The sequence below is a fragment of the Telmatherina bonti genome (assembly GCF_933228915.1).
Source record: "Telmatherina bonti genome assembly, chromosome: 7".
Lineage (NCBI taxonomy): Eukaryota > Metazoa > Chordata > Actinopteri > Atheriniformes > Telmatherinidae > Telmatherina > Telmatherina bonti.
In genome coordinates, this window is record NC_136625.1 from 23055622 (window position 1) to 23081811 (window position 26190).

General features: G+C 38.7%; 1 protein-coding gene across 1 annotated transcript; it reads left to right on the forward strand.

Moving 5' to 3' along the window:
- Positions 1–3671: 3671 nt before the first annotated feature.
- On the forward strand, positions 3672–10211 carry plk3 (polo-like kinase 3; the record flags this gene model as incomplete). The annotated part of the gene is made up of 15 exons (XM_079243803.1): positions 3672–3887; positions 4871–4978; positions 5094–5210; positions 5516–5645; positions 5773–5860; positions 6253–6348; positions 6550–6748; positions 6931–7057; positions 7179–7294; positions 8547–8667; positions 8776–8859; positions 9205–9367; positions 9533–9662; positions 9777–9887; positions 10017–10211. The coding sequence occupies 15 exons, from the start codon at positions 3672–3674 to the stop codon at positions 10209–10211; spliced, it is 2001 nt and encodes a 666-aa protein (XP_079099929.1).
- Between the last annotated feature and the right edge of the window lie 15979 nt (positions 10212–26190).

A 26190-nucleotide genomic window follows, 5' to 3' on the forward strand; every position in this document is an offset into this window, starting at 1 on the left:
GAGGTTGAGTTTTGTGCACTTGTACAACAGTAGATTTCCTTTACCGAGGTGCACCTGTCATTACAAATCATTATACATATCATTTTATATACAGTACCAGTCTAAAGTTTGGACACACCTTCTCACTTAGTGGTTTTTCTTTATTTTCTTAATAGCAAAGTATAACTAAATACATCCACACTGTGAAGGAACACGTGGAATTATGTAGTAAACAAAAAAAAGCCGTAATAAACCAGAATATGTTTTATTTTTTAGATTCTTGAAAAGTAACCACCTTTTGCTTTGATGACAGCTTGGCACACTCATGACATTTTCTCAATCAGCTTCATAATTTCATCAACCTCAACAAGCAAGTAAACACCTTTCAGGACCCCTTACAGTTTGCATATCGTAATGGCACTCCATCATTCTGTTTCTTGGTCAAACATCCTCGACACAGTCTTGAGGTATGTTTGGGATCATTGCCCTCTTGAAATACAAATGATGGTCCCACGAAGTGCAAACCAGATGGGATGGCATGTCGCTGAAGAATACTGTGGTAGCCATGCTGGTTAAGTGTTCTTTGGATGTTAACTAAGTTAACTGTTTCACTAACAAAGACCCCCCATACCGTACCATGTCTCTTCCTGCATGCTTCACCGTGGGAACCACACATCTAGGAACCATCTGCTCACCTTTACTGCATCTCACAAAAACATGGCGAGTGTAACTAAAAATCTCAAATTTGAATTCATCAGAGCAGAGCACAGATTTGCACTGATATGAGGTCATTCCTGATGTTTCTTGGCCCAAATTAGTCTCTTATTCTTATTTTTCTTTCTCGGAAGTGGCTTCTTTACAGCAATTTGACCATGGAGGCCCAATTTAGGCAGTCTCCTCTGAACAGCTGATGTTGAAATGCATCATCATCTTGAATTCTGTGAAGCATTTCTGTAGGTTCTTATCTGAGGTGCTGTTTATTTGCGGTTGCTGAAATTGGTCACTCTGATGAACTTATCCTATGCAGCTGAGGTAACTCTTGGTCTTCCTGTCCTGAGGAGGTCCTCATGAGAGCCAGTTTCAAAATCGTGTTTGATGGTCTTTGTAACTACACTAGAGAATACCTTCAAACTTCTTGAAATTTTCCTGCTGGACTGACCAGCATGTCTTAAAGTAATGATGTACTGTCATTTCTCTTGACTTAGTTGAGTGGTTCTAGCCATGATATGGATTATAACAGAAATCAAACCAAGTGAAACCACAGCATAGACCTTTGTGGCAACCATGCCTCTGCACATCACAACCAATGGTGTCAAACACATTAAGAAGGAAAGAAATCCCAGAAAGTAGCTCTTGACAAGGTAATCCTGTTAATGACAAACCATTCCAGGTGACTGCCTTATGAAATGAAATGAAAAATACTTTATTAATCCCCAAAGGGAAATTCAATATTGTAGTATATAATAATTAACTAGAGGAGGTCTTGTTCCGGAGGCTGATGGCTGCTGGCAGGAATGATCTTCTGTATCTTTCAGTCTTGCATCGGTCCTGAAGAAGCCTGTCACTGAACACACGTTGTTTCTTCACTGTGTTGTGGAGAGGGTGTGAAGAATCCTCCATCATCTTCATCAGCTTGTGCAGCATTCTTCTTTGGACAATCAGCTCCAGCGGCTCCAGAGTTACTCCAAGCACAGAACCAGCTTTCTTGATCAGTTTGTTGATTCTCTTCAAGTCTCTGATGCTACTACCCCAGAAGATGGCTGCAAAGCTGACTGCACTCTCCACAACAGACTTATAGAAGATGTGCAACATCTTGGTGCAGACGTTAAACGATCTCAGCTTCTTTAAGAAGTACAGTCTACTCTGACCTTTCTTGTAGATGTATTCAGTGTTGCATTTCCAGTCCAGTTTGTTGTCCAGCTGAACTACAAGATACTTGTATTCCTCCACCATCTCCACCTCCTCTCCCAGGATGGAAACAGTGCTTTGTTTATTCTTCTTCCTCCTGAAGTCAACAATTATCTCTTTTTTTTTTGCTGGTATTTAATAAGAGATGATTGTCACTGCACCATTTAACAAACTGACTGACCAGTTCTCTGTACTCTGCTTCTTGTCCATCCATGATACACCCCACAACTGCAGAGTCCTCACAGTATTTCGGCAAGATGACAGGACTCAGAGTTGTACTGGAAGTCTGAAGTGTACAGAGTGAAGAGGAATGGTGAGAGTACAGTTCCTTGTGGTGCACCAAGGCTGCTGACCTCCATCTCAGACACACAATCTTTCAGTCTCACAAATTGTGGTCTGTTTGTGAGGTAGTCATAGATCCAGGTGGTTGTGGAGGTATTCACCTGGAATTTAAGGAGCTTCTCACATAACAAATCAGGCTGAATGGTATTAAAAGCACTTGAGACATCAAAGAACATGACCCTCAGAGTGCTGCCTGAGTGGTCCAGATGAGAGTGTGCTCTCTGGAGCAGGTATATGATGGCATCTACAACCCCAAGTCCATTGCGATATGCAAACTGTAATGGGTCCTGAAAGGTATTTACTTGCTTGTTGAGGTTGATGAAATTATGAAATTGATTGAGAAAATGTCATGAGTGTGCCAAGCTGTCACCAAAGCAAAAGGTGGTTACTTTGAAGAATCTAAAAATAAATCATATTCTGGTTTATATACCACTGTTTTGTTTACTACATAATTCCACATGTGTTCCTTCATAGTGTGGATGTATTTAGTTGTACTCTGCAATTAAGAAAAAGAAAAAAGAAAAACCACTAAGTGAGGTGTGTCCAAACTTTTGGCTGGTACTGTACATATAGTAATATAATATAATATTATACATATATATTGTGTTCGTGTGTGTGTGTATATCTAAAAAAAAAACAACAGCCTTTAATTGTTTATTTTATTAAATAAAACTGCAGTTAAATATGGGATATACGTATTTCATCCACCAGGTGGCAGCATCTGCGCTAGGAACTGTTGTGAGAGGGCAAAATACACAGGAAAAATAAAGACTGAGTGACATGTGTTATGATCTGTGGAACATGTCTATCTTTGTTGTTGTTCTTTGTGAAGTTGCAGCTCTGACATGTTACCTCAGAGATTCCTGCTCCAGTTCAACAAAGATGGCCTGTTTACAGAAGCCGTTGTTCTTTTTCTGCATATTTTCCGGGATGTTTAATGGTGGTGAAATGATGGTTAAAGATTAAGTTAACATTTAATATAAAATGAACTGGAAGATCCGGAGTTCCCTCTGCTTCATTTAGTAAACTTTCGGTCTGAGAGAGAATGGAAATCCTCTTTAAAGCATCACCGATATTCCTGTAAGAGCCACGCCAACGTAATGTGCAGCTATTGTTTTGGGGTTTTTTTTTTTTTTGTTTGTTTTTTTTTAAATCTGTCGTTTCATTCATACTTTTCTCGGATCCATTTTTGATTGAGATCCTGCCTAAGCAAATCATGTGGACTTTCTCTCGCAGTGCGCCACTTCCCTGCGCCCCCGCCTCCATGACGTCGCTCCTGTGCTTATATCCGGCCAGACCTGCGCTCAGACACGCCAGATGGAGACAGGCAGAGGAGCGGTACAGTTCGTCGGACAGCAGCCTTTTTACTGAGCCTTATTAAGCAAAACGGACGTGAAAACAAGGCGATATCTTTTTGTCCCCCCGTTTGTTACCGCTGTTTAATGGATACCGCCTGTTTGAAGGCTCCGCAGCGTATTTCGTGCCACAACATGAATGCGGATTTATTGAAGTCTGTTTCGGAGCGTGGACCCCAACAGTCTTGTGGCTCTGTGAGAAATGGCAGGAATAAAGCCGACCAAACCAAATCAGAGCTGGCTCAGGTGGTAACCGACTCCAAGACGGGAAGATCCTACAGTAAAGGGAAGCTCTTGGGAAAGGTAGGAAAATGAAATATTAATTTCCCCCATGTGCGTTCACCCCCTCCTTCACCAGCTCAGTCTGAGGCGTCAGACGGATCTAGAATCTGAATTAATTAGGCGGTTTGTTGGATTTGAGGATAAAACGCCAAACGTTGGCCGCTTTATAAGTAAGCATGAGCCATTTTCCAGGTGTGTTGATGATGGCGAGAATTACCTAGTGGTAAATCAGCCGCCATCCCCTTCTAAAGCCTTCCACCCTCCTGTTGTGCACGACATTGCTGAATGAATAAGGCGCAAGGTGTGCCAAGCTCCTGTATGCACACGCCTGGCTGGCAACACCTCATAAAAAAAATCCCAACAGTGACTCTTACCCAAAGCCTCGTGCGTTTTAATGGCTTCTTCTAGCATCACTCAGCCCTTCCATATCTGCGTGGATTCCTGTGACACACTGGAATGATTTCACCTCTGTAGACTCTGTATGAATGGAAACGACTGTATCAACATGTTGCTCGTCATCGATACGCTGCATCGGGCTGTCAGCCAGATAAACCCCCCCACCCCCCACTCTGCTGCCTGCCGCAGAGCTGGAAGCCTCTCCGTCATTTTCACGGTTCATGAATGCAGCAGCGGTCTGATTTCTTTTCCTTCACGTCCCTGAGCGTGTGGACACTGCTTTGCATCAACAAAAATGGCACATAAAACAGCTGATACACTTTCGGGTGGATTTCGTAGCACGTCGCAGTATGAGACGACAAAGATGTCGTTTGTCTTGGTTGTGATAAGATGCATCATGAAATGAATCATTTTTAGAGCGTTTTTCTAATGCAATCCATCCCAGCTGTATTACACATACTGAATTCTTTTTATTGCCCCTCTCCAAGCTGTTGACCCCCCCACCCCCCAAGTGAAAGCCATGTTGTTGAGACGGCTCATTCCTGCCCACTGCAGGTTTTTCACCTGCTGCATTTTAAACTCATTATTTTATTTCCTTTTCCTTTTAGGGTGGTTTTGCTCGATGCTATGAGATGACAGACTTGTCCAACAACAAAATGTATGCTGTAAAGGTGATTCCACAGAGCAGGGTGGCCAAACCACACCAGAGGGACAAGGTATTCAGCAACCACCATTCTGGTTTCTTGTTGAAGGAGGAAGAAGGGGGGGAAAATGATCAATGTTTCTACTGAAATATGCATTTGCACTGATTAGTTTGTAAAATGTTGGCAGATCACGAATGAGATCGAGCTGCACAGAACCCTCTCACACAAGCATGTGGTGAAATTTTCACATTATTTTGAAGACCAAGAAAACATCTACATATTCCTTGAGCTCTGCAGTCGGAAGGTGAGACTTCAGAAATCTCTTGAACAGTCTGTGCAGCACAGCGGCGCTGTTCATTCTGTTTTTATTTTTTATTTTATTTTTTATCCTGTTACTGCTGCTTTGAATCTTTATAGGCTACAGCAAATTTGTTTGGTTTTTTTTTCCTAAGCTGCACTGATATTATATGGAAATTTTCTTCTGATACCAGACCCAGTGATTTGTATCACACACTCACAATGTGTGTGTGCGCGCAGCAGTGCTTTACAGTGCTAGTGACAGTGACAGATGCAGGGTTGACAGTACACTCATAGCTCTTGTCTTTGCAGTCTTTGGCGCACATTTGGAAGGCGAGACACACGCTGACAGAGCCAGAGGTGCGATATTACCTCAGACAGATCATATCGGGCCTCAAGTATCTCCACAGCAGGGGGATCCTGCACCGAGATCTCAAACTAGGTATGAGATGATGTAGGCCACAAAGGCACCACAAACCTTTCAGGAATTTATTTACTGTGACTTTCTGTGACTCGCCGTTATCTGTGGAATGCTGACGGAACACAACAAATGCATTCTTGTCTTTCAGGCAACTTTTTTGTCAACGAGAACATGGAACTGCGGTTGGGAGACTTTGGCCTTGCTGCCAAGCTGGAGACAGTGGAACAAAGGAAAAAGTAAATATTACTCTAAAAATGTCTCTTTACCCTGGATGTGGTAACAGCTAGAGTAAGGGAATTATTTTCCACCATCTTTTTTCTTTTTGCACAAAGCCACTTTCATCTGAAACCATTACATCAGTTACTAAGCACATTCTTCCTCCCACAGCAACCTCTAGTAGGCAACTAACTCAACTGGTTTCTAAGTGGCAGTTGACTGTAATGCTTAGAGCTGGGTTTCAATACCTTTTATTGACATCTTCCTGTGGAATACCAGAAGAATGACTAGCAGAGGAGAAAAAAAAAAGTTTCAACCACTTGTACATGCCTGTTGCAAAATGGAAACCGTTTTAAATCCTTTGAAGTATTAAACCTTGTACTTTTTTCCCTTCTCTCGCTCTCTTTCTCAGAACAATTTGTGGTACTCCTAACTACTTGGCCCCAGAGGTGCTTAACAGACAAGGCCATGGTACGGAGTCTGACGTCTGGTCCCTCGGATGTGTCATGTAAGTACTTGTTGTTTTAGGTGTATGTGTTTCTTTGTGTGCGTGTGTTTTGTTTTGTTTTGTTTTTTTTTTCCTCTAAATGTGGCTTTTCTTTTTTTTTTTTTTTATCACAGCCAGTAGAGATAATCTTTTATTTTAAATCAAGATAATCAGTTTTGGCTAAAGAGCTCATCAATGGTTGCCTTGGTTTCTTTTTCATAGGTACACTCTGATGTGCGGCAACCCCCCTTTTGAGACTCATGACCTAAAGGAGACGTACAAGTGTATAAAGGAAGTTCAGTACAACCTGCCCTCAACTCTCTCCCCTGCTGCACAGAAACTCATCTCAGGCATCTTACAAAAGAATCCCAGTGACAGACTCACCTTGGAACAAATCCTCAACCATGAATTCTTCACCAAAGTATGTTGATGCTTCTGTTTAGCGTTTTTGTGAGCAATATAGATTGACATTAGGAGTTTAAACTTCCTTTCTTTGGTGACATTTGTAATTATTTGAGAATTACATGTTTTTTTTTTAGTTGTTTTTAAAGAGGTCTCTAGAGTTTTCTTAACTCTTTGTCTCCATTTTGTTCTATTTTTCAGGGCTTCACTCCTGACAAACTTCCCCCCAGTAGCTGTGTGATGGTGCCAGAGCTCCACCCTCCAAGTCCTGCCAAGAAGTTCTTCACTAAAATGGCAAAGAGCTTCTTTGGCAAGAAAAAAGCCAAAGGTAAGCAGCAACAGCAACTTTAAAAAAAAAAAAAAAAAAAAAAAAATGTCCTAACCCAACAAAACTACTGGATAGTTTTCAGCTTAACGACCAGTCCCAATAAGTCTTATTATCTTTGTAGTAGAGAAGATTCCATGTGAGGAAAAAGATGACAAGGACATTTCCAAGCTGGTGTCGGGCATTGTCAAATGTTCCATCAGTCGGCAGATCAGCTACAAAACTGTGGGAACTAATGAGGTAATTTTTTTTTTTTTTTTTTTTATCATTTTTTTAAAAATCATTTTATGTTTTATGTGGTTTTTCTAATCTTGCCCAAAAATGTGAACCTACTTTACTTGAAAGAAGTGTGTGTGTGTGTGTGTGTGTGTGTGTGTGGGGGGGGGGGGGGGGGGGGGGGGGGGGGGGGGGGGGGGGGGGGGGGGGTACTGGTTTGTTTGGGGTGTCTAACGTCAGCTCCGCCTTGCATCTCAGCAACTTGACTTCAGTCATAAAACCAAAATAGTGATGGCACTCCAGTAGAAATAAGGGGAAAGAAAGGAAGTCTTTAATTATGAGGGAACGCTGAAGATCTTTTTTTCTTTCACCACTCAAGAATCCAAACAGCAGCTTTGAAAAGTCAGGCTATCCAAATATAGCACAACTCTATTATTTGGATAGTGGATTGTAACTTTAATTGGAGGAAGCTGTTGAATTGTTTGGAGGATTTAATGTTTCTCTTTAATACAGTTGAAAGTTTTGGTTTTGTAAACATCATATACTTTATTGCAAAAGGCTGTGATCCACAGCAATAGAGTTTAATGCCACAACAGCAGGATGCAGCAGTCAGCCTATCCCTAATCAGGCTGGTCTAATTTCTATTTTTAGAGCCGGATAGGAGCCACATTGTTTGCTCTTTAGACTGTTTTCGTTTCATTTATTTATTTTATAAATGTTAAAACCGTTTTCTGAAAAAGTCTGGTGTGGTCAACGAGTGCATGATTATATTTACTATATTTCTGTGTTCCTGACTTCTAAAACAAGTGATGAAATTGCCCCTTTTTTGTTTGCTTTTTCAAGTGCTTGAATAAAAATAGCTTCTTAATAAACAGAAAGCTCCCATTTTGAACGGCTTTGTGACAACCTGACATTCAAATCTGAAGATCAGTTTGCAGCTTGCTTGCAAAGCACACACAAGTAAACACTACTACTTGTGAAAGTAGTTTCACCTCTTTAGCAGCAAGATGCAGAAAATGACAATGACTCAAACCAATATGAAGCACGACTGGTTGGAAAATATGGCAGACTTTACAGGAACCCAAACTTCTGCTAAGATTATTACACCTCATTTACATTCTGCTTCAAGGAATTCCTTAATTAACTCTGGTTACTATTCATAAGCTTGTTTGTTTTTATTTCAATACTTCTGCTGTCTCTTGGTGATTTTTTTTTTTTTTTTTTTTTTTTTTCTTGAGAGTTTAGTGTTTTAAGTGTCTCTTGTGTTGCTTGTCAGGTGGCCTCTCCCACTGGTCAGCCAGTCAGCTCTGTGCCTCTGGAACAGACTCCAGCTGAGGAGGAATCCAGGAAGTCAATATCTCGTTCTTTCAAGGGCACCATGGCCAGCAGCACTGAACGTAGGTTTCACTTCCTCTTGCAAACAAGCTTGTTTGTGTGTGTGTGTGTGTGTGTGTGTGTGTGTGTGTTCTGGTTTTCTTATCAGATTTTTTTTTTCCCCCCTCCAGCCTGTGAGGATGTGTTGACTCCTACAACTGTCACCGAAGGAGCCATGAAAGTTCTCAACAACTGCCTGGCCACCATGCCTGCAGGTAAGACTGGAGTTCATTTGGCAAGAAGATCAGGGGGATTTTTAACAACGTAGATTTCATTTAGGAATACAAATGTTCTTTTTTTTTTTTTTCCCACTCTCTTTTTCAGTATAGCCTAGTCATTTGTGTTAAGTGTAGAGCAACAACATGCTGCTTTTTTCTTTTCTTTCTTTTTTTTTTTTTTTTTTCTTTTAGCATAAACAATCAGCTTGTTTGAAGTAGAAGAATTTATGTACGTGGGCACATTTGTGGGGATCATTTTGTTACAAATAATTTCTGCTGAATCATGTTGCAGTAATCCCATTTAAGCATGTGCAGCTCACATGTTGTTTTCTCCCTGTTTAGCCACTAGAAACCCACCCTGCTTGTCCAGGCCTCAGTCCTTCCTGTGGGTCACGAAATGGGTTGACTACTCAAACAAATACGGGTTTGGCTACCAGCTCTCAAACCAAAGCATAGGTGTGCTCTTCAACGAGGGAACGCATCTCAGTCTTTGTGACCAGCGCAAGTAAGAACCTGAGGAATTGTTTTTAAGGTGGCTTAAGCGCTTGCTTTGTGCTTAGGTTCATAATGAGCAGAGCTCAGCTTGTATAATAGTTTGTTTTAAGTAAAGTTTAACTTTTTGCCGACAAGTTTTTTTTAATGTTGTTTTTTTTTTTCTCTTTATAAACAGGACAGTTCACTACTGCTTGACCAACAACAAACACTTTACTTTTCCAACCAACTCGCTACCTGAGCAGCTTCGCAGTCAGAAACAAATTGTTGAACTCATGGCGAATTACATGGAGCAGAACCTCATGGAGGTGTGTGGGAAAGTTTTTAATTCTTTAAATGAATTTTGTGCGTTAGCCATGTATTAATATGTATGAGAGATTATCCTGGTCATTAAACTTGATCAACATTTCTGCTGTCCTTAGGGTGGAGATCTGCAATGTGAGGAGCAGCCTTCTGGTCCTCCTCCTCTGCTCCTCCAGTGGGTGAAGACTGACCACGCACTTGTCATGCTCTTCAACAACGGCACTCTACAGGTTCAATCAAACTTTAGTTGTGCTAATCATACGTTTATTAAACAAACGCGTCATGTTTCGTTTTGTTTGCCCAGTGCTGTGTTGTGTGGCGCTCTTTCTCACATTGCTTCTGATTTTGATGTCCTCTAGGTTAACTTCTACACAGACCACACGAAGATCATCCTGTGCAAGTCATCCGATGACTCCTACCTGCTTACCTACATCAGCCGGGAACGCATCTCGTACACATACCTCCTCAGCATGCTGAATGAAATGGGCTGCACCTCTGAGCTACGTCACCGACTCAGATATGTGGTCCAGCTGCTCCAACACCACACTGCCTGAGGGCATATCTCAGTGCCTCCCAGGCTACCTGAGCGGCAGATGGCTTAGAGGCAACCTAACCAGTTAACACCTTTTTCTCAGTCAGCCTGACTGGTTGGTTTTTCTCAAGGCTGGATGAAAGGCTGCTTGGCTCCTCTGAGTGGTATTCTCATCTGGACTGGTGCCTAGATTATCAGGTTGACTGACCTTGTTGAACTTCAAATAGTCAGGACGTTGTCCAAAGCAGCCTCTGCCTCAAGGGTTCTTGCCTGCCTAGCTTGTGCCTCAGAGGTTTCCATGTGAAAGATATTGATACTTTCTTTTTTTTTTTAAAAGAAGAGATTAACACCTTGCCTGAAATGATGGAATCCTCACAGGCAGATGCCTACATGAACACCCAGTTACATTCCCTCGTCCACCTTAAAGCACTGCTTCTTGAGGGGAGGGGGCTTTGAATGCCACCAAGCTTTCAGTGTTCAGCCCCATCCATAGCCAACAATGCAGGCACGGTTTTCAAAGGTGTCAAAACACTAAAACTGTCCAGATGGCATGCAACAGAGCAGGGATGATCTTGTGGCTGAAATGCAGTTAGGCTCGCTTATCCAGAAGTATTTTAGACGCAAGGTCCTTCCGCCATTGACAGCATCTGTGATCTTTCAGCAGAGATGCTGTGGGAAGAACGGTTTGACTGGAGAGAGACCCTCCTACCCTCAGTTTCTAGCCTCTTTGGACCATGGTACTCACTTTGTTTTTGGTTTTTTTTCTCCTTTCCTCTTTTTAAAAATGAGCCAGCCATAGGACCACCCTAGATCTTTACCTCACACGCACAAATAACATTTCCAGCCTTATTTCATGATGGCAATCTAAATGTTTTGAGTCATTTCTTCTGCTCCAGCTTCACTTATTTTATTTTATTTTTGTTTATTGAATAATCATGTCACTAATGAGGTACACGGCATGCTGCAGGGACTACGGGAGCAACACAGCTTTGCACTTTTTTTTCTTTTTTTTTTTTTTTTTTTTTTAAAATCATCACTTGCTATATTTTATCATTTTTAACTTTATACCAAAATGTTTGGTTTTTAAAATGATTCAGTTTTAAATTCACTTGCAGTTGGTGAATGTGTGTGTGTGCACAACACACGTGCTGGCGAACAGCTGTTGGTTGGGAATTAAGGGTGGGGAGGGAGGATAAAGTGCCTTTCTGAGAGATGTTTGTATAGTGCAATAACCTTTGAATGTCAGGCTGGCTACAAACAAGAACAGAGATGGATTTTTACAAGTAGGATCTACTTTTTTACTTTGAGCCAAGTTTAAAAGTAAATCCAAAAGCACTACACGCTCACTACCTGGTATAAGCTTTTAGAACAACTGTTAACATAAGTATATATCCCAATAATATCTACTATGGAAAAAAGAAAACATTGTACTCTGTTGTACTGTACTGTAATCCTTTATTGGTTTACATTGCTTTCTTGATCCAGAGTGTTATCCATAAAAACTGTGACCTGGAATGCAAGTATTAACATGTGTTCCCCCAAAAAATCCAACATTGTGAAAGCCATCTGCCAATATAGAAGAGTCTGTATTTTTTGGCACATAATGTCCTGTCTATTTATTTTTTTATTTATACATGTTTTTTTTTTTTGTTTTTTTTTTTATTTATTGTGTAAATGTTGCAGTCTTGACACGGAAAAGTTAAATTCCAATCACCTTTTTTTGTAAGTTGTTTTGGGGGGAGATAAAAATAAAGTTTATTGAAAATTAATATACTCTGTCTTCTATTGCACCTTTTTTTTTTTTTTTTTTTTTTTTTTTTTAGTTTGAAAAAAAAAATAACCTTTAGCTGCTATATAACTTTTTCTTAGCTCAGATCAAATCATACATTGCGTGACATTACTCATAAAAAGGTTCACCATAAACTGAAGTAGCAGCTAAATATTTTCAAGGAGAATTAATATTGTGTGTGAAGACTAAATGTGACACCCCTGCAGTATAGCTGGATTTTTGTTTGTAGACGCCAGGTTTTTCCTTCATGACCTACAAAACTACAGGAACTAACTAACCGAGACCACTATCATAAACTGGAGTAATCTTGACAGTTTTGAAGGGATTTTGATGAGTCTGGATCTGGTGCTTGACTAACAACCAGCTGTTGTCCACATAGAGGAGCTTTTTCAGAAAAATCTGTTTTACCATTCTCCCCAGGGAACATTGCTGACACTCAAGTTCTCCAAAACATCTTTATGTGAATACAAAAATAACTCTATTATTTAAATTATTTCTGTAGTCTGAGTTCCTCTTTACAGCTTTGCTGCATTGATGAAAGCTGAGGTTTTTTATTTTTCTTGTATTTTAATAAATACAAATATAATACAAATATTTTAATAATACAAATATAATTAATTTTAAAACTTTTTAGTTCTTCTAAATTGAGAAGTTCAGACTGCAGACAAATGTGTTTGTGAAATAAATGTATGATAAACCTGTCAAGAGGGCCGAGGCATTTAAAGTAATTTGTTCAACGTATCAGAGACTGAACGTCTCACATCTAATTAAGGCTGGGAGGCTAATTGAGGCTAAAGTTGAATTTCTACTTATGACCCAGATTTAGTTTAATCTAAAAAGGAGAGAAAAGAGATACAGAAGCAGAGAAGAGCACATGGTGTTATCTGTTTAAACTTTCTTCCAGTACCGACTGAGGGACACCATATCTAAATAAGGATTAAATACTTTTTGGATGATGACATTTAAAACAGACTCACAATGTTGTAAAAGTTTGTGAGACATCTCATATCATAAATGGAAGAGAGCAGTGCATTGTTGGTATAGCGTTCTAATCGAGTCCGGTTTTTATTTAGACAAAAACAACCAACAAATATCCTCCGTGGTTACATAAAGGATGCTTTTTTTATCTGATAGATCATTTGAGATATTGACAAAGTTGTCATTGACAAAACAAGCATGTATTTCATCATCAATGTTTGAATGCACAATACATATACATGCATGTTTGGTAAATTTTGTCACATTTCCGTAGGAATGATTGTGAGTGGTTGTTTGTCTCTCTGCGTTGGCCATCTAATGGACTAGTGACCTGTCCAGTGTGTGCCCTGCATTTCACCTGCTAATTGTTGGGCTAGGCTCCAGCTTCCTCACCACCCTAAATTAAGCAGTACTGACGATGATGATTAATCACGACTCCAAGATAATCCATCTCACTAGAAACCAAGCTATTTGCATATAGTTGTAACGCCATAGCTCAGACTAATCAGCATCCAATACCGGTAGCTCTGAATGGGTTTTTAGCCCAATGACAATCAACACTGCTGGCAAAAACATGCATTTGTGTGAAAATGTGAAGTATGAGCAAATGAAGGAGTTTATCCTTCTTCAAAATGTGATATTTAATTAATACCAAACATAGAGTATGATGTATGATGTATCACCTGGATGTTTGAATAGTGCTCACTTAAACCACAATATTTGAAGACAAAGAATAAAGATAAAAAACTGATATTTTTCAGTGGAATGTGTAATCTTTGTCCTTGATAAGAGGAAACTGCAAACACAGTAACAGTAAGCAGTTTGCACAGCAGTTTCTTATTCCTTCACAGTAAACCAGTCTATTGTGTTGTACCTGAATGGCATTGTGCCAAATATCTCTCAGCAGCGACTCCTTTCTCAGCCTTTTGCAAAGTCATTTTCCTTCTTCCTTCTTCAAACCATAATGCTGAAAAATGATCCATACTGCAGCGATTTACAGTGTTTGAAAGCATATCTGTTATTACTGTTTAAATTAAAACGAACAGTTCCCCTAATCTGCAGATCTAAATAAGGTCACTTTGTCATTGTGGAGGAAACTCTGCAGTGTGTTGTAAAAAGATTGCAGCTTTGTCATTGAAACACACTGCTGACATCCACTTAGTCTGATGTCACAAACTTGTTTGAATTCATTATCTGTAAAAAAAAAAAACAACAAAAAAAAAAACCAAACACACTTTTTAAGCAACATTTTTAAAAATGACGGTTTTTGTAGATATGAGCACCATCATTATTTGGAAATTTTATGCTTCCGAGACAGATACAATATTATTGTATAAGATCTTTTTTAAGGTTTACCTGAAAGATAGTGCTTTCAGAAACATCAAGCTATTTATAAGATAATGTTCTTATAATACGTCATGCATAACCACGTCATGTTCTCAGTGAGATTACCAACCCTCTCTAAAAACTGATATAATTTCCTGTGGAAGGATACACCTGTAAAGCTCAGACCGGTCCTAACAGAAAAAACAGGGTATGTAGGAAAATATGAAAAAAATGTTACAGTCAACTGACACAAAAATAACAGCTGTGCTAGCTTTCCTTACTTTAACTCATTTAAGAAACGCTCAGGAATATGTGATATGGATGGGATCCTCTTTCACATGTTTTTTTTTTTTTTCATTACACTGCCAGCAGGGTATATCTGGGCAACATTAAAGCTGTTTTTAACTTCTTTTATCTATTCATCCCAGTTTCCTCCTTTATAGTATCTACAGTGATCAGTTTCACCTCTGCCTTTAATGTGTGTGTGTGTGTGTGTGTGTGTGTGTGTGTGTGTGTGTGTGTGTGTGTGTGTGTGTGTGTGTGTGTTAAGGCTGCTTCTTTTGTTTTTCATTTCATAGAAATTTACCTTAAAAACTTGCTTCAATATATTGTAGTCAAGTCTGGCATCTGCAATGCTCACATTAGCACTTTTTTTTGTCGAGAGTGAAACTTGTTTAAGAGTACCTGAGGTGGTTATGTTCCCTATGAGGACGGCTTGTTTCCCTTTGACATTACTGCTCATATCCATAAAATCTCTAAAGATGGGAATATAAAGCAAAGTGGGTGGTACTGCTGGAGAAGTCCCTTCCCTTCCTCTGTTGCTGTTTCACTGACCCCTGACCACATCTTTTTCTGGTTGTAATGTGTGCGAGTGTTTGTGTTTGCTGTGGTTTATCCCTCATGCTGGATCCAGTTGTTGATGTCACATTCCCGCTTATTAAAGCAATGAGTCCATCACACACACTTATGTACGTCACACACCAGTCTCAGAGGAAATGTGTGTTTCCTTTTACAAGTCTCCTTCTGTTTCCCATTAAACTCACAAAGGAGAATGCCGTCCACTCCTGTGTGGTGGGCTGAAATGTTCTCTGCACGCTTCAGTGAATTGGGTTGGGATCCTTGGCTGTTGAGTTGTTTATAAGAATTATTTAAGATGTTTGAATCTAGCTTGTAATCAGATGGTAGAGTTTATGGTGCTTTTGTGTGAGTGACAGACTAGTTACAGACATGCTACACTACCATAAAGCTGGGTGTGGGGAGTTAACTTCTCTTGTTTCTATTAACCATGGATGTCTCCACAACAAGGAATTTGCTTGTTTTATCTGAATTTAAGCACATAGCTGAGGTTTAGACCATATGAGAGTTGTATGAGAATCATAATTTGACCCTTGTTCATCAAATATTGAATTGGGTAACTCTGGAGCTTTAGGCAGAACTGAGATGACACAATCATCAATAAATTGTGACACACACACAATGTCGGGTAAATATTTATGCAATTTCTATCAGCATGTGTGCTGTTGAACTTGACATCTGTCACAGAAAGATACCTTTGTAAAGTCACCTCACAACTAGATGGTTCTGGGTTTGATCCTGCTGGAAAGCTTGACCTTTCTGCATGAATACAAAACATTTTAAGCTAGTCATCGATTCTGAAATAGCTTCAGCTTTTAAATAGATTGGTGATGTTCTCAGGGATGTACGACCTGCATCTCATCTAATGAATACTAAGATATCCTGTGGCTCAGGATATCCCCCTTTAACATCACATTAAACAGCTTTTACCTGTTGGAATATGGACACATACTACATATCAGCAATTCTTTAGGTACTGTAGGTTGCAGTTAAGCCTTTGATGGTTTTAATGGGTTCTGATGATTTTGGAAGTGACTGCCTCTTTGTTGTATTCATTTTTGCAGTTGGTCAATTGCTTAAGAAAGACCAATGCTTTAAGAGAGCAATTGCCATGGATGGCAGGGTGTGTGTGCTTGTTCTACAGCAACACTGATGCAGGTGGTACTTTTAAATACTGTCCACATAAATTCATGTAGACTGTATTTAAAGTATGAACCAGCCAACTCTCTCATCATACAATCATCCGAAATGATGGAATCAGATACGCCTACAATGCTAAATGGATTTCCTGTTGTAAGGTTTTACTTATAGTTACTATAGATTTATATATATATATATATATATATATATATATATATATATATATATATATATATATATATATATATATATATATATATATATATATATATATATATATATATATATATATATATATATATAGATAGATAGATAGATACTTATAGTTTCCTATGAATTTTCTTTTCTAAAAAATACCAGATTTCGAAAACATGCATTCTGTTCTCATGTTTCATTTTAGATCTTGTTTTTCCACTGCCGTTTTTTCCTTGGTCTTTGTTCTTTTCAATGCGGTCATTATTTATCCGCACTAATGACCAACCACAGTATTTCCTGCTGTGACAACAGAACATGAAACAGCACGAAAACCAAAGTCAGAACTGTAGGAAGTCAAACATCTGGAGACAGATTAAAGGAGAAAGAGAGGGGAAGAATCCAGCCAGACATCTAACTGTGGTGGGACAATTTTACCTAATTAGTAACTTCTGTTTTCTCAAGAGCATTTTCTATTCCTATCCCCCCTTCTGCGTGTGTATGTGTGTATGTGTGTGCAAGTTATTGTGATGCTCTTTCCTATTAAATTCCTGCCAAGGCCACAAGCCAAGCCCGTGTGACTGTGTGCATGCAGGTTTTTTGCTCTGGATGGGTTTAACCAGCACTCGCTTCCTCCCAGGAAAACACCATTCTGAGTCACTTTCATCAGTCTCATTTGTCTTTCCCTTCCCATGACTTTTTGTTCAGACCTGGTGCATCCTAATGCATTGTTCAGACTCACACATTCATTTCCCTGATAAATCTCTCATATTTATAATTTCCTCATCCACCTCCTTAACTCCACACCATTGATATTTCCCTTAGGTAGCATTATCTTTTCAGACAAAAATAATTGGAATCTCAGGTGTCAACACAACCTGTTTCCTTGGTTTCCTTCTGCTTTTGCCATTTAAGATCTGTTTTTATTGTTATAGTTATTGTCTGGGACTCCATTCTTCAAAACCAAAAGACACTCTAATAAATCCCTTGTCCCCATTTAATGTTTCTTACAAGCACAGTAAGGTAACTTGACTCACCAGATGGTTTGTTTCAGAAAACCGTGTACTGGAGAAGTTATCCATGGGAACTGTTTGGAAAAAGACAGGTACATTCAAAAATACTTGGCAGAAACACACAAGGCCCTGGATTTATAACATGTTTATTCACATCTATTACTTGCTATTTCAGTCTACAAGATCATTTACCGGTGGAGCCAATTCAAACTCTCATGGAAACCATTCAGGAAAGCAAATTCGCAGCTGTGAAAAGTCATCCATTATTCCAGTTCTTACAGTAAAGCCTAATCTTCAGGTTTCATACAACTCTGTAGGAACTGTAACTGTTATCAGACCTCATATCTCAAGGTAAAGCAGATAGACTGTTTAATTTGACTCTTTGTGTTTTTGTTATTCAAATGTAAGTGCATCAAGATTATTTATTTATTTATTTTTATTTACAGGTCAGGTTTCAGCTGTAAAGCTACTTGGACATCAATAGAGAAAAATGGCAGACTGACTAAACACAGTTTTTAACAATCTGAAGCCTGCACATTGAAAAACATATGCAGGGTTAAGGTTACTTTGTGATATGAAGTCTGATGTAAAAATGTTTAGTTTGTGAAGTGTTGGGCGATGACTTGAATCTCATGAAAATACACTTGCTTTTAATTGTTTCAGTTTTTTCTCACTGGCATATTATCTTAAAAAATGTTTTTTTAAACCTATCACATCTAATAACTCTGCCATTGTCTCTTCAAATATTCGTGACTTGAGAGTCTTGTTTTTTTTCTCCAAAAGGAATTCATCTTTACAGTCTTGCAAAACTAATTTGGTTTTTCATTTCACACCGTACTTAAGAGGACACTTCCAGAATTCTCCGAACTTCTAGGTCTTCAAATCTCTTTGTTTGTCTGTAGTTCTAACATGGCAGCAACATGGCATTGTGGACAGTGACTCACCTTACTGTATGTACTTGACACACAGTATGTGAAGTGTTCTTAATTGAACAGTGTGATGGTACCAAGTTAAGCCTGATCCTTTTGAGATATATTGATAGCTGACAGAAGTTCTTTTGTTAAGAACAGAATAGCAACCTATCCAGTTTGTTTCAGAGTTTGGAGCAGAGAGTCAAGTCAAAACTGTGGTTGTCCTTCACTTAGTTATTGTGTGTTTACGTTTGTTTGTGTAAGACATGCTTGTCATAGACACACATTTTAACAATGAACTTATTCGTACATGCTGGAGCAAAAATAGAAACTATTTATAGAGTTGAAAAGTCCGGGGGGTCTACGATGCTTGTGTTGTACTTCATGGAAACCTCGCTATGAGTAATTTACATCCTGTGACATATACACACATACACAATAAAGAGCACACACCTTCCTGTTTGTCAGGTGTAGAGGAAGCTCGATACAGTGCCCACGCAACAACAAACTTTGTGACACAGAAGAAAACAAAAACACATCTGATGCCACAGTGTCATTTTTTCCATTAGTTATGAAGAGCAAAGACAGCCAGCGACAGTTAACCACTGTTACAATATTAGTATTGAACAGGTGTCTCCTTGACACTACATATAAGCCCTGACACACTCATGTAAAGTAAAATAAATAAAAAAAAACTACTTATAAGATACGAGCTCACAATGAGTAATATTTTGCTATATGTATAGTTATATAGCTTATAAATGAACAGAAATATGTATCTTTCCAGCCAATTTTGTCAATCACAATTTTTTTTTATACTAGTCTGCTGCATCTCTTAAGAGTTGAAATGTAAGATGTAAAACTGCATGACAGATTTATATGAAAATATCTTCCATGAACACAATTGTCGAATCTGTCTTTTTTGTTTGTTCGGTAATTTTAACAATCTTTTTACTTTTTATTCGCAAGCTTAAGTTTGTCAAGACTCCAGATTTATCAACATTACTGGCTTCTGCATGCTTGCCATTTCCAACACCAATAGTGTACTTATTCAGTGAGACCAATCGAATGAGAACATCCAGTGAGTTCTCGGTGTATCTTGTTGAAACAGCTCAGTGATTTACCTAAGTATCACTGCTGAGCAAGTTCATCCCTCATGACCACAGTGTATCCATCTTCTAATGGTTGCTTTCAACAGAATAACATGTCACAGAGCTCAGTGTACTCTGGCCTCCCAAGTCATTTAATCCTATAGAGCATATATGGGATGCGGGCAAATAAAGACTTGCATCATGAAGCTGAACCTGCTGAACATAAAATCCTGGCAATATCTTCAGCATCCTCTTTAATCCTTACGAGGTAATACCAAAGAAAAAACTGAGTCCAACTCAATTTTAGCATGATGCAACCACTCAAGAGGCTGGGGAGTATTTTACCACTGTCACAATTTGTTCTCTAGTTCATCTTTCTTTGTCAGCTAAAATGAAGACAATATTTTTCATCGTTTTGGAAGCAGTTTGTCCAAACCATTGAATTATGTAGGACAGCTTGTGTGAGAGACTGTTAATCCACTAATGTCTTTGGTGGGAAGAGACTTTGCTGACTGGACAGAAATGCACAGCACTGTGAAACAGATGGCCAGAACACAGTAATGCAGAGGATGCAATGAGGCTCTGGATTAAGCTTTCTGAAGGGATTTCACAGGGCATGAGCTGCAAACTGGTGATTGATTATACCTGTATACGCTCTTCAAATGGATTACTCAGAAGAATTAAGAGTATTAGCAACGTCTCAGAATGACACTGCATATAAGCACATGATTTACCATCACATTCATACAGTAAAAGGGAAGTTTATACTATAAGGAGCAGAGTAAACCCATCACACTGTGGCTTAGAAAGCTCATGTGATACAGATAATACATGATAGGGCTGAGAACTCTACTCTTTTTGAATGAGATCATTGAGGATGGACAGATCAGCAGCTTCTTTGCTCATCTGATCACTGAAATTCACCAGTCAGGTCAACTGATCATATGTCTGACATGAACACTGCAAACAGACCGGGCTGTAGTATGAAACACTAGAAAAACTTGTTCATGTTTCCCTTCACATTCATCATCTGAAAACAGAAACCTTAATTTAGCCTCTGAAAAGAATCAAAGTGGAGAAAACTAAGCACATCTAGAATATTATACACTCTAAAAGAGTCCTTATCAACTGACTGAGTGTCATCAGTTGTCACAGATAAGTCTGCTGACATGTGACTATAGCAGTTAGACCTTGACTTGACTTAGCTGGCTGCTATGACAACTCCAATAACTTCTCCTGCGTTAAAGTTGTTTCATCATACTTCTCTTTCTGAGGTCAGTCACTGCAGGCTTAATTCAGCATAACCGTAGAAAAAAAAATCCTGTGATTCCTCAGTGAGAAAGTCTCCACATGATCATCATGTGGTCCGACCATATGGGAATATTATATGCATTGGTTTTCAAGAAAGTCAATATGGACCATTTAGTGTAATAGCACTAAAAACTATCTAGTTTAATCTGTATGAGATTAAGTATCTTACATAATTAGTAAGACTTTTGGCCCAGTCTCTTTTGGATAAATGTTTGCCCACATTTTACAGCTAACTGTTTCATTAAGCGACAAGAAAGGCCTTTTTTCATTTCATCATGAAATCTCTTAAGGCCGTTGTTCTCTTCTCATAATCAAGATACTGAAAAGCCTCCTACAACAACTATGTCTGAGCTCCAGTCCCTATGTTATAGAATAAGAAGAGCTTGTTGTAGGACCAGGCAGCCCGAGCCCATTCATACATGTCAATGGGACGCTTTGTGCTCTGTCCATTTCTGCGTGGGGGGTGGGCTATTTGAAACCCCCCCACAAGGTTTTATTAGCTCCTTATTTAAAGTCAAGACTGTGTAAAAACAAAACTACCAGGAGACATAAAGGTCTTTGTGCTTTAAAATAATTGTCCTTGCTGAAATGATCAGGATGAAGTGATTAAAGGGAAACATCACATATAAACAAATGAGGTTGTTATACTTTCTTTATCTTTGTCCTTGTTTCTCTTCCTCTTTTGCCTTCCATCATTTCTCTTTCTGCTCCCCACAAACCCAAACAAACATAAGCCCTAAAGAGAAATACCAGACCTGTCTGGCTGATAAGAGGGGAAATCCCAAACTGTGGATCATCTGACACACTTAAACTTCCAGAGAGACGATTTTCTCACTGACGCAGAGTTCAGCCCAGATGAAAAGCTCATGTTAAAACAATGTGCCAGACTTTGACTTCAGTGAAGCCTTATGCCTGCATTAGCTTAAGCTTTATTTATATATTCATTTTTTTTATTCATTTATCTATTTATTCATTTATTTATACCATGGGAAGCTCATTTGATGTATTAGTTTTCCCTACACAAGGGTAAAGAAAATAAAAGTAAAAAGCATGATTGATGATGATTATGATGAAGATTTGGAAAACTGTACAAAATTGTTCACATTAGACCTATAGTCACTATAATGGTGAACACATACAGTGCTGCTTACAAAAGACAAACAAAAAACAGGCATTTTAACAGTAAAAACCAATTAATGATAAGAAGAACTTGATCTAATCCAAGAGGAATGAGGGGGAAACCCACAATCCTGCTGCCTGACTGACTGACTGACTGACTGACTGACTGGAAGCTAACGCTGAACCATGATAATAGGATTATTGTGCAAAATTTCAAACTCTCCTCCATCACAGCCAAAATGGTTGTATGACTTTGTTTGCTGCAGCAAATAATTAGGACCTCTGTGAGCCTCCAGGGCTAGAATAATGGTAAATGACTTTTTGGTAAAGGCCCATCATGGAAACATTCCAAACTGAAGTCTGAGAAATGTGATACAATGGTAAAAAATGGACAGCCAGGAGCTGTATGTGATTTAAACAATTTGTTTACACAGACACTGCAAAGAGACATGCTGTGTTTAAAACAGTATATTTATAAAATGAAGCAAGATGTGATAATGTGATTGCTTTATAAAACTTTTGCCATCATAATAAAAAGTAACATCACGGTGAAATGTGATATGTAACTGGGTGATATCATGGTTATTTCAGCTGTGAAGACATCTCCCTTCATTTTAAAGATATGTAGATATGCAAGTCAAGCATTTATTTTTTAAGAATAAAATTGTGTTCATAAATAAAACACAGTTTAAAGAATGTACCTTAAAAATAAAATAGGAAGTGCAGCTCAAATTTTATATTTAGAGATGTATTACCACGTTGTTGTTGTGTGCAATGCTTCACTGCGGCTTCTGAATTATTTTATTGAACTAGTTCTATAGTGGGCTGCACGGTGGCGCAGTGGTTAGCACTGGTCACTGGTTCAATCCTTGGCTGGTTTGGTCAGTGGCCTTTCTGTGTGGAGTTTGCATGTTCTCCCCGTGTATGCGTGGGTTCTCTCCAGGTACTCCAGCTTCCTCCCACCATCCAAATACATGCATGATAGGTTAATTGGTCACTCTAAATTTCCCCTAGGAGTGAGTGTGAGTGTGAGTGGTTGTTCGTCTCTGTGTGTGGCCCTGCGATGGACTGGCGAGCTGTCCAGGGTGTACCCTGCCTGTCGCCCAAAGCCAGCTGGGATAGGCTCCAGCTTCCCCGCAACCCTGAATTGGAATAAGCGGTTCGGAAAATGAATGAATGAATGAATAGTTCTATAGTTTCCAAACACAGGAATCAGCAAACGCTGACAGGTGGCTTTGCGCTACTTACATCATCCAGACATTTTGTAGTTTATAAATCCAAGAACAGATGTTGAGCATAACGGTGCAAATATCCACAAAATGACATTTGTCCAACTGTTTTTGTCTCACAGCTCTCTGTGTTTTGAGTAACTGGTAGCTTGGCTCAGTCATCAGTCTGACTTTCATAACTGAGAGTGCTCTGCAAGGTAAGACAATTACAGTTCACGGGAGTTTTTTTTGCCCCTTTTCAGACATTTCCAGGACTTGGATTTTTTCTGCAGCCTCACTAATTTAATTTGTGACCACACCACTACTACTGACATAGGGAAATTCTGCCTGTAGGAGCTAAATAAGTCACATTTCTCATTTACCAACAAACTAAGCGAATGTCACTAAAAATATGAATATGGAGGAGGAAAAACAATAGTCCTTTTAGTCAGCAAAAGAACCCCTCTACCCAGCTCTGGATGTCCCCATAACAGCCTCCACTGCTTTTCATAAAGCTCTTCTAATATGTTTCAATGTGGTGCAGGGATGTCCCGTGGGTGCACCTTCATCAGAACAGCCCACTTAGTGTATTCGTAATCTGTCTTTTAAAAGAGGATCCTAGAAAACAATGCCTCACATCTCAACTGTGTCTGTTTGCAGAGGCACTTGTGTTGGCGTTCAGGCTAAAGAGAAACTAATCTTGAAAGACTCAGATGGATTCTCTACTTGACGTAGAGGGGATTACCTTTCTTCCTGTAATCATTTCAGGGTTTGTTTTCTCACTTAGATAGAAAGATAAATATTGCAAGGTGTTAGAAATAAGCTTTGAGAAATAAATAAGAGCACAAAAGCAAAGAAAAAAGAAAAGAAAAAAATGTATGAAAGCATTCAAAACGCTTATCGCAACGTCAGACCAAGATAAAGCTGACTGTAAAAACTGGTTTACAGATAAGTTTGGTATTCATTATGTCTGATGATGTTTGCTCTTGACATTTTATTGTTTTTTTCAGTCTGAAGCAAAATATTTGCACATTTATGTATTAAATGTAATTGAAAGTTAGTCACCTTGAGTGATTAACAAAGAGAACTCTGGGGTCTCTGATCCTCATCCTGTAATTTCTAACAGCACAGTTACTTTTACACTCTAGCTTGTCTAAAATGAGACATCGGGGAGAAAAAGGAAGTGAAATGGTAAGTAGTAAACAGAAGCCAAAATAGGTAACACCATATAACACAGAAAATTTTAAGGTCACTCTAAATGTCAACGGCCCCTAAATAGCAAACAAGGTTTATATCTATATCTGCAAACACCAACAACACTTTTCAGCAAGCCCTCTCACTATTAAAATGCTGAATTGGGATGTTAATAGTATTCTGTTGCAGCTTATGCCATGATTGTCTATTATTAAGAGGCAGACATTGACAGACATAAAATAAATATGATTGTCTGTTTGATGTACATGCATGGTGCATTTTTCTACAGAACTGTTGAAGACATGTAGTGAAATGTAGAGTTTTATGTTTCGGTCTGTACCAAGCTTTTACATTACGCATCCGGAGATGGAGTCAGTGAGTGTAAAAATGAATCATATGAAAGAAGCTGGTTCCCTGAAAGAGTTTATTTGACATCAAGCAGTAATTTTCCCCTTACTATAACAGATTTGTTCAGTTAGGTTCATTTATTGTATATAGTGCCATTCACAGCACTTAAAAGAGAAATTCAAGAAAATTTGTACAAATAAATCTATATATAATCCAGTTAATAGTAATCCGGTCATCCAGTCGTAACCCACTTCTTTCCACTTTAATCCAATTTGCTTTTCATTCATTACAGTCTAATTAAATCCAAATCATAATAACAGTGTTAATATATTGCTAGTTTATAAAAGGCTGATTAGCTGGAGGAGTTGTATGAGATCTTCATTGTCTTTTATGCTTGTTGAGAGTTCCAACTCAAAAGAATTGGACTGGAAGCTGCAACCTGTGAAGGGACAGTTTAAGGTAAACACAATATCCAGAGAGGATCTTAACCTAGCGCTACTGAGTTGAGTTAGCTATACTCTCAAAGCAAGCGGTAAGCAGTCTTTGGCGCTGTTGTAGCCTTGGCTGTGAAGAAATTCTTGCAAATCCAACTTCTTTCTTTGAAAGATGTTTCTGCCAATAAAATCATATGAAAGTTAGAACCCTAGAATACCCTAGAGTTACCAAGAAACACCACGAGCGTATCTAGGGTATATACACTAGAGGTTCTAGATGCAAGTTTCATTCTCACAAGTGTAACCTAAATGAGGCAACTATCAAACTAGCCTGCTTACAGCGCAGCCGCAGTTTGCTTTAATTGCAGGACAGAAGCTGCAGAATTAATCTTGGATCGATTAACCTTACTAAACCACTCAAGTGCTGTAATTTTGTCACCTCTTACAGATCTTCTCTGCAAATGGTAAGCCCACTAAAAGTCACTGTCACTGCAGTTCTACAGTCACTGGGTTCTACAGGGATAATAACTTTGGCATAGCACATAGTAATATGTGGTAAAGTTTCCTTTAAAAAATTACTTTCAATTTTGTGTTACATTTTGTTACAGGACTAAAGAAAAACCTCATATTCCAAAAAAATTGGTCTTTTCTTATCATTGTTTTTAATTTGTTGGGCTTCAAAGGGATAAACTGTAAGATGGCAATGTAATCCAAAGCTGTGAAATTCTTCAGGGGGAAGTTTTAATGACAAGACAAGATTTGAAACCCATTAAACAAAAAACATGGAAGTGTTTCTCACCCTAATGCATTTCTTGCATGCATGCATCACATGCATTTGTAACTTCTAACCCTAATCCTGATGCTGGGTGTAAGTTAGTATGGAAAACAAAGTATTACAGGGAAAGGGAATTTACAAACAGTAAAAAATATGACAATGTCAGATGAAATAATCCTTTTCATGTGGTAATATGCAAAATAATGCCTTCAACTACTTTTATCCTAATCTCTGGCCAAATCATGTTGAATGAGTGAAAATGTATGATGACTTATGTGTCACATAGGAAAGGGCAGATGTACATTAACTTGGAGCAA